The sequence below is a fragment of the Dromaius novaehollandiae genome, chromosome 3 (genome assembly GCF_036370855.1).
Source record: "Dromaius novaehollandiae isolate bDroNov1 chromosome 3, bDroNov1.hap1, whole genome shotgun sequence".
NCBI classification, from domain to species: domain Eukaryota; kingdom Metazoa; phylum Chordata; class Aves; order Casuariiformes; family Dromaiidae; genus Dromaius; species Dromaius novaehollandiae.
Window position 1 is genome coordinate 52,257,485 of NC_088100.1, and position 13,592 is coordinate 52,271,076.

Sequence of the window (13,592 nt, forward strand, 5' to 3'; positions counted from 1 at the left end):
CGGCCGGGGGAGACGTCTCGCGAGGAGCTGACAGCTGCCTGCTGGCCGCCCGCAGCCTCTCTGACCCTGCGCGAGGGGAAATGGCAGCCAGCAGATGAAAACGATTCGCAGCTTCTTGTGGCCCCTTCATGGTTTCCCTTCTGTTACTATGGAAATGCACACGGGCTGGCAGAACAAAAGGTATAAACACACACACACACGCACAGAAACAAAGTGTAATGTATCTCCCCCCCCCCCCCAAAAAATTAAAGACTTTAAAGCAGTGCAAGCAGCAGTTACAAAGCCTCCCTATGCCTTCTCCAGCTTTTCTTTTTGTTCTTTTTTCAAAGGATCACTGGAAACATTACTACTGCTTTTACTAATGCGGTTGTGGCTTGGGGCCTAACACCACGCACGGCAGAGCTGCTGCTGAAGTCAGGGTGCTGCAGTGAGAACATCGTAGTCCTGCTGGCTGATCTTGCAGGACTGGGCCCAAAGTATGAATTATTGATCTATGAAAAAAAAATACATCAGGTAAAAACATTTGCCTTTCAGTTTGACTCTGACTTGCTGTCTATATTCCCCCCGCCCAGTAGTATTTCATTCTTGCATAGGCTGCAACATCAGTACCTGTTATTATAGTAAAACCAGATGTTTCAGTTCCTACTGAGAGGTGCAGAAAAGGTGACGGTATCTTAAAGCAGCCTCACCATGCAGCCAAGCAGGAGTTTATACTCTTGCAAACGAAAAACTAGTGCCCCTCAAAAGGGAGAGATACCAGTTTTCATTAAAGTACTGTGATATTTGGAAAAAATGGACAAGCTTGTGAAGACACCAGCCTTTCTTACAGCCAAAGATGTGTCTTCTTTCCTTGCCAATATATATCAGTTCCCACCCACACGACTGCTCACGCATCACACCCCAAAGAGTCACGAGGTATAAAAAATTAACTAGCCCGGGAGAGGGGACTAGAGCAAGGTCCTTTCTCATCCGCTCAGCATTGGGAGCGCTGGCTGCAGGGTCACCTGCTCTCCTGTGCTTTTTCCTCCCCAGCCCCACGAATCTCCCAGCTCCAGCTGCACGGGGACACGATGTCGGCTAGAGGAGCGGCTGCATCCAGCCTCACCTACGGGCTTTCCTGCACAAGGTCTGGGCCCATGGGGGTCCGAACCCATGGCAAGGGGCAGGGGCTGCTCCTCGACTTCTCACAGCCGAGGTGCCTCCGGGGCCACCAGGCACCGCAGAGCTGCAAGCCCAGGACAGAGGCACATGCTGGGTTAGAAAGCCACCGAGTAGCAGCTTCTGGGGAAAAAACAGGGCTTGGGGAAGGGAGTGTTGCCTAAACCTGGGTTTGGAGCACCTGCCCAAGGATCCCAGCCCTAGGTCCCACCGCACATCTGTGACTGAATTAGGACTAGATCCCCAAACTCCCGAATCCTCTTTAACCACAAATCCCACCTTCTTCTCCTAAGCAAATACAGAGATTCACACTTGCATCTGTCACACACCAGGACCTTTCCCAGGGGCTCAATTATGGCCTCCTTGGGAGAAGGAGATGAGGGAGTGTCTGGCTCATCACCAGGCTGAGCTTTGTTAGCCCGGCAGTGCTCCTCACCTGGGACAACGGCCGAACCGCTCCAGATGAGAGGATCTTGCCTGAACTAAAAGGACTCCAGCTACTTCCCCTGCTCACTGACCTCCCCGCTGGCGGGATGCTGGCGGCCTGCCTGGGAACGGTGTGCAGCAGCTGACGGCTCCAGCTGCAGCGGCAAAAGGCTGCGAGGGGGTCCAAGGCCACACAGGAGTCAAAATCAGGGCCGTGAGCGTGTGCCTTGGCTGGTGGATGCCTTGCAGTTAGCACCTGGTTGTAGCAGCTGGTAGAGCTGGGCAGATTTATTTCTGCAACAAGGGTGTTGTTATCTTTGGTGTTGCCGCTGATATAGGTAGGCAGGATGGGAGAGGGGAGGGAAAGCTGTTCTGATTAGTACCTGATGTTCCCAGAATTTAAATAAAACATTTACATTGTTTTTATAGTGCCTTGATGGGCTCCTGCTCCCGTCCGCAGGGAAGTGCAGGCAGCCCCGGCAGAGCCCTGGGGTTCAGTGGGAAGAGTCGCCCTGGGGGAGCCGCATTGAGAGCCTCGCTGGTGGAGTTTGTTCGTGAAGGACACTCCAACACGCGGGCACCTAGCGCCTCTCAGCTTTGCGCGGCAGGGCGGGCTTGCTTTCTCACAACAGCTATGAGAAGTCTTCTTTTGGTCTCCATCGTTTATACACCGGAGACCAGGCTGAGACCCCCAGTAAATGACAGCAATCACCTGCCTCCCCCCAGGTAGCCACAAGGCTGCGGGAGGAAAGAGGCTATGGCTGCAATCACCAGCCAAGGGTCTTTGCCGGGGTCTCGATCTGGTGCGGCTTGCGGTGGCCGACATGCGTTTGAGGCTCCATGGGATATGGCTGGTTAGAGAAATGGCAAAGCCACAGGCTGTTCGCTTCACCTGGCCATGTAGCAATGCCCCTGGAAATCATGTTGCCTCGTTCAGCGTTCAGTCTCCTGGGGTTATTTCTATTCTGAGCAGACCTACATATCTTTATTTGAAGTGGTGTTTGTGGTGCAAAGGGAGGAGTGCAGAGCAGCCTGGCTCCTCAGGACATGATGCCTGGGGAGCAGTGTGTGAAATCTGGCCTTCATGTGAGTGCTCCCGGATCCATCAATCATGCCTACAGACCTAAGGATATCTGCGACTGAAGCACCAGTCTCTGTCCCCTCTTTAACTTGCTAGACCCCAGAAACCAGCAGGTACTGGGAGTATTTCATCTCACTTGAGCTCAACGTGCTTAATGAGCCTGAGAGACAGAAAAAAACCGCCATGCGCGTGGAAGACGCTCTCTGCACCCTGTTAGCAGCATTGCCTGCAGAGTGGGGTTGAAAGCAAAGACGAAGTCCAGCCTGAACCCAAGCTCCCTCCCACAAAGTTGTAGGAACCGCGACCAGTTAACTCATTTTGGGTTAGGAAACTTAGAGAACAGATATCTGAGTTTATTTCAGCATTTCAAACACTCAAAGCCTGCCTCCCTCCTTCCCCCAAACCAAGGCTATAGTAATTGCTTTCTGAAGGCCTGTTTTGTATTTCTGGAGTCTTCCTACTGGCTTCACTGAAAGCTGCATCAAACTCTGAGCTCTTTAAAGTTAGTATCTCATCTGTACACTATTTAAAAGCAGAATGTGATGTGTCATATTGGGGGCCCATCATAGAAAGTACAGATTAACATTTAAATGCAGGATGACTATTTTCATTGGCAAGGCACATAATGTGGAGCCTTTTTGTAATAAGCAGTGGATAGTCCTTCAGGGGATGGAAAATTTCTTGTCTGTTAGGGAGAAAATGTCAATGTTGTGTGCTGCTTCTTATATTTTCTGCTGCATCTATTTATTCAGGAAACTATCTCAGTTGTAAATGTTTTTGTTTTCAAATGATTAACTGCTGGAAAAAAAGCACTGTAATATTACTCAACTTTTAACATTAGTGATGCAAATTTATACAGGAACATTACAACGACCATTTCATTGCTTAGTGTAATGTTCATGACCACTCTTTCTCCAGTCGCCTGCACTTTGCTAGCTCCTCCCTGGCTCTGCACTGTGAGGGAAACTGGCCTTTCTTCCCTCTCTTGCTGTTTAAATTGCTAGGCATGTGCCTACAGACACTCATTGTTTTAGGCCTTTGCTTTGGCATTTGTTAGTTACACCCCGGAGAGACACCTAAAGGGGACGAAAATAGTACCTATACGTTAGCTTACACAACGCTTCTAATTAAACCTTGCAAAATGACAAAAAGCCTCTTGCATTTGTTAAAATTTTCCCCATAGTGCTATGGCTCCTCTCAATTAAGAGCAGAAGCTAGAGCAGTACCTATTTTATTCCCTCTCGCTTCCAATTAGTCATCCATTGATCGTTACCCACTTGACGTTTGACAATTAGCAGAACCCCTGCTCTCGGCAAGGCCAGGGTGTGTATTTCTGCTGCAACGACACGTCTAAAGTAACGCAAGTGGAGCAGCGTGGGTGAGTGATGGGGCGAGAGGCAGGGGGAAGGGAGGGGGAGGCCACCCATGTGGAACAAAAGGCGGGTAACATATGCAAATGTTCAGTATGTGGTATGTGTTTTAGATGCGGGATGTATATGAGGTCATATACAAAGCTTGGCTGGAGGCCTCACTGCGTTGGGGAGGCATGGGAATTTGCGGGGAAAACTTCAGTTCTCATATGATCAAAAGTATCTAGTCCTCTTTCTTGAGGATGTAAATCAGTTCCTGTCGTGGCTGTTTGCCATGGCTTTTTTTTAGAAAACCGGGAATTACCATCTGCTTCTCGGTAGTCATCCAGGCTGAGGCTTGAGGCTTGTGCAAACACAGCCCCCTTCGAGTCTCTGCTGGCCCCAGACTGGCTTGCAGGGATGCCCAGGCTGCTGCCCGTGGCTGCCCGGGGCAGCGTACCAGCCCTCTGGTGATGGCTCAGAACCCTTTTGCTAGGACCATGCAGCAGGTTTCAAACACCCCGGGACCCTTCCTGTGCAAGCAGCAACTTCTGACGAGGGAAATCTAGCTGCCTTAATTGCAGAAGCAAATAAAGTGCAGGTGGAGCCAAGGCATTTGGGTAGATCCTTGGCATGTGAGTGAACTCTAGGGTCTGTGGATAAGGCTACAGCATGGTGAGAAAGCTTCCCTGCAGCCTTTTCTTTTCTTTTTTCCAGAGAAATGCAAACCCACCATTACAGGCCCGTGCATCTGTTACAGGCCTGGGGGATTTTGTGCGTGGACGTGACAATAGGTGCCTGAGCAAACTTCACGAGGCTCTGGGTGCAGGGCTCAGTAGCAAGTGCTGATGCACAAAAAAGCAAATCAGAGCCCTCAGCAAGCTATGCCACTGCTGTGGAGGAAGGAGGATAATCTCATTTCTTTGCTCTTTGCCCTTTTTGCTATTCACAGAGCTTAATGCTGAATTATTCCCAACAATGAGCAGAACAATCCAACTCCCATCTGGTTTAGTCAGTCAGACGTAACACTTTCCCTTTAGTCATGGACATGCCACTCTTGCAATTTCTTGACCAGTTTAAATATATTCTGTTTACCTTCCCCTTTCCCTTCCCCCTGTAACAGAGAAGATATTTACATTTGGTACCAGAAGCTGCAATGCAGGCTCACCAGTCTGTCATAATCTGATCACATAAATCCCTGGCCACAGCGAAACACAGCTGCTGCAAGCACAGCTGGTGCTGCAACCTTTAGATCTCCCCGTGCATGACAAGATGTACAGCCGACAAGTTAATGACCTGCTTTTCCTGGGAGGGCACTCTTCTCCCCTTTCTGCTCCTCCGGCATGCTCGTGCCACAGCCGTTCCCTTTGGAGGAATGTTTTTTTTCCTCCCCCACTTTGAAGTCAGCTGTAGGCTGCTCTTTCAGTTAGCCAGAGACCTGCCCCATCCCAGGGCTGCAGCAGCAGCGCTGGCTGTACCGCCCTGCTTCCAGCCCGGGAAGAACAACTGTGACCGACCAAGTGGTGAGAGCCCTTGAAAAAAACAAAGAAAGAACAGATTTCTTTGGTTGTTAGCACCATCCTGTTCCCCTAATCCACTCATATCCTGGTCTTACGAATGTATGTTTGTTAAGCATTTAAGCCACAGGGAAGCAATAGAAAGAGATGGATTGATATTGACATATATTTAGATGTTTTCATGTCTGATATATATGTATACCCTGAATTGAGTTTTGATATATGTATGTAAGTACGCAGTTGTGTTAAAAGTCAACAGAAAAATTCTCACAGATTTAAGCGAAGCTAGGATTTCCCCACTGACATTCAAAAAGAAGCTCAGTAACTTCATTTCAGCTGTCAGAGATTCTCCTGATAAATTCAGAAGCCCTGGGAGGGAGAGGCTAACATCCTGTACTAGTGGGATCCTGGCAAAAGACCTCTTTTTCTTTTCTGCAGAAACAACATGGATTCTGTTTTAGTCTGTATAGGAAAATCCTAAATTAAATTGCCCCCTTCCTCCATTCAGATGGTAGGGAATTAACAGAAATTCCTTCAGCGATAAATTTCCCTGTGTGTGAGTCACTGGAAATTATAATGACTGCTTAGTAAGGCTGCAGAATACAATGAGATTTCCGAGCTACAAACAGCCTTCAATTATTCTTGAAAGACAGACAGACCCTCAAACTGATACGACTTGTGAAAATAAATATCCTTTTGTTTGCACTGCTGGTGGTAATTTCCCATTAGACAGGAAAAGCCTTCTTTGATGAATGAATGTAGTTACACATTAGAAGAGGAGCTACTGTACATATCCTAATAACTCTTGTATACTTGGCTTTGTCTCACGTAAGACTCTTAAACCTGTATGGTACAATATGGTAGCATTCATTAGTGCACTGAATTCTTTAGTGCAGCATTTGAGAAAAGGATGGTGCATGTTAAAATAAATTCAAGCAGCTTTCCACTCACCTTGAAGTTATGCACTAAGGTCAAATACATTTAGCAGATCTGTCTTCTTGGTCTGCCATTAGTCCCTTCCACTCTGGAGACTTCATGAGGAACACTTCTGTTGTAGATAGATTTTTTCCATTTACAATTACTTTAATAATTTCAACAGTTAATCAGTTTTCCACTTTGTATTTGCATTGCTTTTCTACAGTGGTAATTAAAAAAAAACAGTATTAGATAAAATTAAGATGGTGGCCAAGCAGTATCATGTTAGTGCTTTTATCAAACTTTGGATCTCTTGGAAGATCAACCAAGTCTCACATCATTTCTTCCCATAAAAAGATATTAATAGGCATTAATTGCATTAACTACCCCTTTCATGGCAGTGTTGCACTTCTGCCTGTCATTTTTCCTGGGACTGCTACTAGATTAATCGGCCTATAGGTATCTGGGTCTTCTCACTGATTGCTTTTAGATGTTAGCAGAAACTTCACCACCACACCAAAGACTGGTTAGGAGTGAGGTGCTTTGGTGTGGGGAGCATCTTGGCCAATTGTTTTTAGATATCTGGATGTGATTTATTTAGCCTTAGATTTAAAAATTATTGGAGGGAACAGGAGCTTTTTAATCTGATAGTTCTACTTTTAACATCACCGCACAGCTACATGTAGTTTGTACACAGTGTCTATGAATAGCTTTCTATTAATTTATAGCAAAGATGCTAACAACCTTATTTAAATTTTTGCTAATGTTTTTATTTGAGAGATTAAAAAACCCAAACAACAAAACTCTCAACATTAAGAAAAAGAAGCAGAAGAGCTACCGATGAGTCTGGATTTGCCACTCAGCAATGGCAAAAGTCTGCATACAACACAGCTGCGGGCAGAGATGCAGCAGAGTCCACCACGGTACTCATAGACTGAACATGTTACAAGAAACCCAAGAATCAGAAATAATGGCTGTAAAACCCCAGCAACTCCCCATTTGAGTCTTACCTCCAATGAAAAACATATGCAAAACCAATGTTTCAGCCTTGTCCTGCATTATGGATGGAAACTGTACTTAAATTAGTCACTTAGCAAACACTGCTTAGGAACTTTGCTGAGTTACCACACTTTGCTACCAAGCACTTGTCTGAAGACATTACATTTTGGCTTCGATAGCCAGGTATGTTCCTCTGAAGTGCTCAGTTCAGTGGATTACCTTTTAAGGCAGGGGGGTAGCCATGGGAAAAAGAGGACCACAACTCCATTTGTAAGTATTAAGAAAAGGCTGATTAAAAAAAGTCCAAAAGAGTTCTGGCCTTTAAGTATTTCACAGCCATAGGAACAGTAACATTTTATATATATATATATTTATATATATAAAATGTACATAACATTACATACAGTCTGCATGTAAAATGTTAACCGATTTATCATGGAAATCTGGTAACAAACAACTTTGCCACATAAATTCGCGCTTCAAGAAAGGCTAAGTTTGTGGGATCCTTCTTTGAAAGAGGGTTTCAGTTATGTTTTGTATAGAAAATACAAAAACGATGACAACTCGTTCTCTGAATCTCCATTCATTACTGTGTTAGATTGTGTGAATATTCAGAATATGAATTCATCACTTAAGTGTTAAATGATTAAAAAAAAAAGTGTCAGAAGGTCTTACTTGGCTGCAACACTTTAAAGCAGTAACAATAATAAAAGGAATAGAAACTATTTTCTGGCAACACTTATAAATGCAAAGGTATTCACATTAAAAGCAAGATAACTCTTAAAGAATAAATTGCTCTTTAGAACAGAGAAATGAGAGACGATCTATGCTTTCACCCATCATCCTTAAAGTTCAACTCCAGCTGTTTAAAAACATAATGGCTTCATAATTTGGAAAATGATGCCCCATAGGTACCTGGTCTGTATACTCCTATTAAATATGATGCCTAAAATGGCATGATACCCCTGCTGGTAAGGTTTTTATCTCTCCTCCACTATTATCTCCACAATTTAAACAAAAGAACAACTATCCAAATGTAAAATGCTCTTTTTTTAATTACTAAATTAAGAAAGTTAAACAGTTTTAAAATGTAAACTTGCAAATAAACCATAACAAAATGTAATTAAGACTTCAAAATTTGCAACTCAGTATTAAAAACTCAATAGAAGTAGAAAGGAATTTTTTTTTTGGTTAAACGTAAGTAATTCAAGGCTGGTACAGACAACTGAAAAGGTAATACTTTGTTCTGTGCATCCCCCATGAAATGTAAAGAAGTGCATAGTAATTCCACTGGAGAACTTGCAGACACAGAGAAAGTAATTTCATTAGCAGTACAGGACATTTAACACACTTATTTTACAATGGAAAATGTTACACATAAAACAGAAAAATCCTAGCTGCATGACCAACAGTTTAGCGGGTGGACATGGCTAAAATGCTATGATTTTAAGACCATTTGAATGTGGTTACACTGTTTAATAAATCTTTTTGAAACATTTCAGTATACATGTTTGGATACAAGAAGTCCTTGCAGTTTCGATTTTCCAGTTCCAATGGTGATGGTGTAGTTTTCTTGCTTTAAATATGTTCATTTTAATTTCAAGAACAAATCATCACACACTTGTCAAACATTGGAAACATTACTGTAAATACAGCACATGATTCCTGAAAGAGCAAAGTTACAACCATCTACAGGTACATAGTCATAAACAAAAAGTGCAATCCAATTTAAAAAAATCATGCTTGGCAAAAGCCAAAAATTAGATCACTGGCTTTCAGAATCCCACCAGTGTTTTCATGTCTGCAGTAAAATTATCACTTTCTGGGTACTGCTGCAGCAGGATTCATTCCATTCAAAATGAGCTTCCTCTGCAATAGCACCCATATACTGTATGTACAGGTATGTATATATATTATATATATTTTATATATAAAAAAGCAAAAAACCAAACACTGGTCCTGATTTTTTTTATTTGTTAAAACATGAAAAAAAATGTTTTAGACAAAGAGGCCACTTCTGGAAAATAATACTTTTAGTTGAATCAGGAGAAGACTAGTTAAAATCACATAGGTTTTGCATTTTAAAAAAAGGAAAGCACTAGGATCAGTTATTGGCACTGAGTTACTATTTACAATGAACAGAGGTTTTGCAGTTTACATAACATCAATACAATGCAGTTTAGGAGTCTCTGATTAAGAAAAAACAAGTGTTTTTCTCCTTTTCATCAAGGACATTCAGATTACTAGGAGAAGTGGTCATAGCCAAGGGCTGCGGCAGTTCGCAACTGCGGGCCCCCACGTGCACTGCGGTGCTGAAAGATGCTGCACTCTGGAGAAGCCGGTCACCGAGTTGGAAGCTAAAGGGCAGGTGGGGCAGGGCTGAGAAACACCTGGTAATTCATGACAGTGTGTGGACACCAGGGTTTTACAGGTTGTCACCGGGCTGGTACTGGGGTTCTGTTGCGGTGAAGTAGTCTTCAAGGAAACCTTGCAAATATTCGAAAGTTGGACGTTCCTCTGGGTCTTTTTTCCAGCAGTGGATCATAAGCTCGTGCAAGGAGATGGGACAGTCCTGAGGACATGGCATCCTATAACCACGTTCTACTTGCTCCAAAACTTCACGGTTATTCATGCCTGGTAAGGAACAGACAAATCCACACTGTTAAGTTACAGAAAATTAACCCAAGTCTAGGTGTATAACTATATTTACAATACATACACTTTTCTCAAGCGTACTCATTTCTTTTGGTTAAGACAAGTAAGAAAAAACCACCTCAAAGTCTTATTTCAGCTCCCCATCTATTGCAAGATAACCTGGCTTAATTTTCTTTCTCAGCAGAGGGTTTTAAAAACCAGTGATGAATAAAATGCTGCTCCCATGGTTACCCTTTTAGCTTAGTCACAGTGATCAGGCCCAAGTTACACAAGGCAGAATTTGGCACTTCCCCAACCCACCAAAAGCAGCTGTGAGATATATTATGTGAGCAGGTTAAAGAAAAATGAAGGCCTTACAACAAACACCAGTCAAAATTGTAAAAATGAAGATAAATTTTTGAAACACTCACTCTGAGCATGGGCTTTTAAAATTTTTTTTAGTGCCTTCTGAGGCTGTGCTGCCCAGACTTCAGGATGACAAACTCTGCTACTTTAGACTACCAAGTATGTGCAGCCGCATTATCTTTAATAACAGCTCAGAGGCCTCATCCTTCTGGTGAGCTGTACTCCCTGGATCTGCGCTGGCTAGGGTTGTTCCACCATATTCCACTGTCCCGTCTCAACCCAAAAGACAACAAGATTGTTCAGAAGACAAGTCAAATGCAGACAAAACAACTCCACTGCAGAACCAGTTCTCTCTCTCAAAAAGTTGTTAAAAAGAAAAAAAGTTGCATTACCACCATCCTTGTCTTTGTCTAGGAGGTAAGCCAGGCCCCTTGCCACCTTGCCTTTCCAATGCAACTCCCTCAATTTTTGATTCTTCTGCCAAAACATTTTTCATCTTAATTTAATTACAGTCAATCTCAACCTCAGGTTAGCTATCTCTTCTAGTTATTCCTTTGGCTTTTTAACAGTATCAAGGATAAGGCTGGTACTATAGACATGCAGAACTATTTCAGAGAAAGTATGTGCATTTGACGGCAAGCTTTACAAACTGCTTTCTTGCCCATTCGCAAGCATGGCCTCAGTCCACTGCCAAAAAAACATCTCCAGACTTCACTGCTCCAGCTTAGTGCGTTCTGCCGTGCAGCTCTGCAGGGGAACTGGGAGCAATGCCATTGTTCTTCCACGACCAGGGCTTGAAACCAGCACCTTGGTGCTGCTCTCCTCACTAACTTATCCTCCCCTGGGCTTCCATGACTCTGTCCTTCCCTGGGTCTCCTCTACCCTGTTCTTCCAGTGGGTCCTCTGGAAAATCCTTCTTGACCCACCGTCAGGACCCAGGGAATCTTCTCCTCTTTTCTCTCTACACCATATTTTTGAGTAATCTTATTCGTGAGAAATAGTCAACCACCATCTTCAATACAGATTCATTTATCTGTTCTACACCTTGACCACTGTGAATAACATCCTTATATTGCCTAGCATTTAGACTGATAGCTTAGGTGTAACCTTGGATTTGGACTTTGCCCTGAGGCCTCATGTCCCAGCTGTGTTTAATTCTTAAAGATGTTTTGAAAGAAGCATCTGCAAGATACAACCTTTCCTGTCCATCCGCATCCTCATCTCATGTTACGATTACAAAACCTTTTCCTCTTGACAAAGCAATCTCCTCCTGGTGAAATCCATTCACAATGTCTCTGTCAGGATCATTTTCCTTGCCTGTGGCCTTAACCGTCCCTCATGTGTGCTCGCTACTTGCTCCCCCTTGTCTGCTATGTGAAATACAAGCTGCTTGTCTTCGCTTTCAATGCCTCTCGCAAGCTGCCCCGCTAGCATTTAGTTTCTCATTCGGTCATGTCCTGGTCGGGTCACAATTCCTACCTACCATACCACCTCGGCTTTTCAAACGAGCATCGCTGTGCTGTTTCTTATGCTGGCTGTTGCACATGGGGGGAGCTCCCCAGAATAGTGCCTCATCCTCCTTCGATCCTCTCCTTACCGTACCCTTTTGTAATGATAATTTCATAAACAAAAGTTTGATTACTGATTTACAGTATTCCCTATCCTGCAGACCAACCCTTTAGTGCCAGTTTCTTGCCACCTGCATCCACCCACCATATTTTTTGTGTTAGATGTTTATGAGTAGGAATAACTGTGTTGCATAGCACTTAAAGTGGCCCATGATTAAGACTCCACAGAATGACAAAAACAGAGTAAAATTGAGTCTTCTGCAGGCACTGGTCTCTGCCTAGAGTAAAAGTTCTCCTGTCTCACCAGCTCCAAAAGACTGATGTTGTTAGGTCGTGCAGGCTCACAGCATCAGAAAAGCCTGCCGCACGCTCAACAAGCTTTTGGATGTTCCTCAATAGCCAAAAAGAAACTACAAACATATTCCACTTTTTCTTTTTAAATTGCAAAAGAACATAATGGTCTGTGAGGCATCACCACCTCAAAGACAGTATCAACCCAAACCATCTGGCTTTGCTGTTTTTGAGATGCTACAAGAAAAAATGGGCACTTTGCCTATGTCATACTCTCAAAATGTTTTTTAGTTTGCTTTTTGAACAACAAACTGCACTATTTTGTCTTATTCGCATCTCCAAATCAGCTGAATTAGCTCAAGTTTTGGAGTAAAAACTTTTGTGCTTTCCTTCCCTTACATAGTGAAGCCTATCAAAATGAGTCTTAACAATAACTTGTATATTGTATATACCTAAATCACACGCCCTACAGTACGAGCAAACTGCATTCTTTGTTTTTATTTTGGCAGTACCCCTTTAAGTACAACACGGATGGAAGCAACAGCAGCAGAAAAGCTCCTCCCAAATGATTTGTTATTCTAAGATATCAAATGTTTGGTATTTTTATCCAGCGCATTACTCAGTGCTGCAAAGTGTACTCTGAAACTTGATAACGAACTACACACTGGAAGAAAAACCCGGAGGAGAGAAGGGGGGAGGGAAAACACAAACAGCTCTTCACTTCCCTTTTCTTTTAAAAAGGTAGAAAAGAACATAAAAGAGACAGTGCTGACTGAAGTCATAGTCCTCTCTGTCCCTGGAAAGTCAGTGAAGCTAGGTTTTGCAGTGTTATCCAGAAAAACATCCTCTTTTTCTTTCTCCTTTTCCCTCCTCTGAATAAATCCCGGATAAGAAACTAAATCAAGTGACCCTCACGTTCTGTATTGGAATTCATTTCTCCACCAAAGACTGCAGAATCTAGGATTCTCCAAAGATATATTGTTGGTTTTAAGATGTGCTACTAGCTGAAAAAGACTGTTTTGAATACCTTTTTTTCAAAATCTTATTTGGATTATTAGTCAGACTTACTAAAACAGCAATGTTTTAGGGATACTACTTTTTACTTCTTACAGGGCCTATTTATGTTTACAAACCTATTACCTAAATTCACTTATCTTATCCTACGTGTTTCAGTGTTTTTCTTTTGATAGCAAGAGTCTGTTGTATCTGCACTGCTAACACCACAGAAAGAATATTTGAGCAGTTAGTACAACTCTTCTCTCCTAATGAATTCCCAAGAGTTTCAAGT

At 43.3% G+C, this 13,592-nt stretch overlaps 1 protein-coding gene and 1 long non-coding RNA gene across 9 annotated transcripts in view; one reads left to right on the plus strand and one right to left on the minus strand.

Annotated features, from left to right (window-relative positions):
- Positions 1-94: 94 nt before the first annotated feature.
- LOC112995149 (uncharacterized) lies at positions 95-3,797 on the plus strand. The gene is made up of 3 exons (XR_010388333.1): positions 95-180; positions 330-513; positions 1,033-3,797. It is a non-coding gene; the product is annotated as an uncharacterized LOC112995149 (long non-coding RNA).
- Positions 3,798-8,482: 4,685 nt separating this feature from the next.
- FYN (FYN proto-oncogene, Src family tyrosine kinase) overlaps positions 8,483-13,592 on the minus strand; it is a 139,029-nt gene continuing 133,919 nt past the window's right edge. For all 8 annotated transcript variants that reach the window (XM_064508890.1, XM_026119917.2, XM_026119919.2 and 5 more), the window contains one exon: positions 8,483-10,079. In XM_064508890.1, coding sequence (XP_064364960.1) covers positions 9,871-10,079 — 209 coding nt within the window. In that variant the 3' untranslated portion in view covers positions 8,483-9,870. The remainder of the gene's footprint in view (positions 10,080-13,592) is intronic.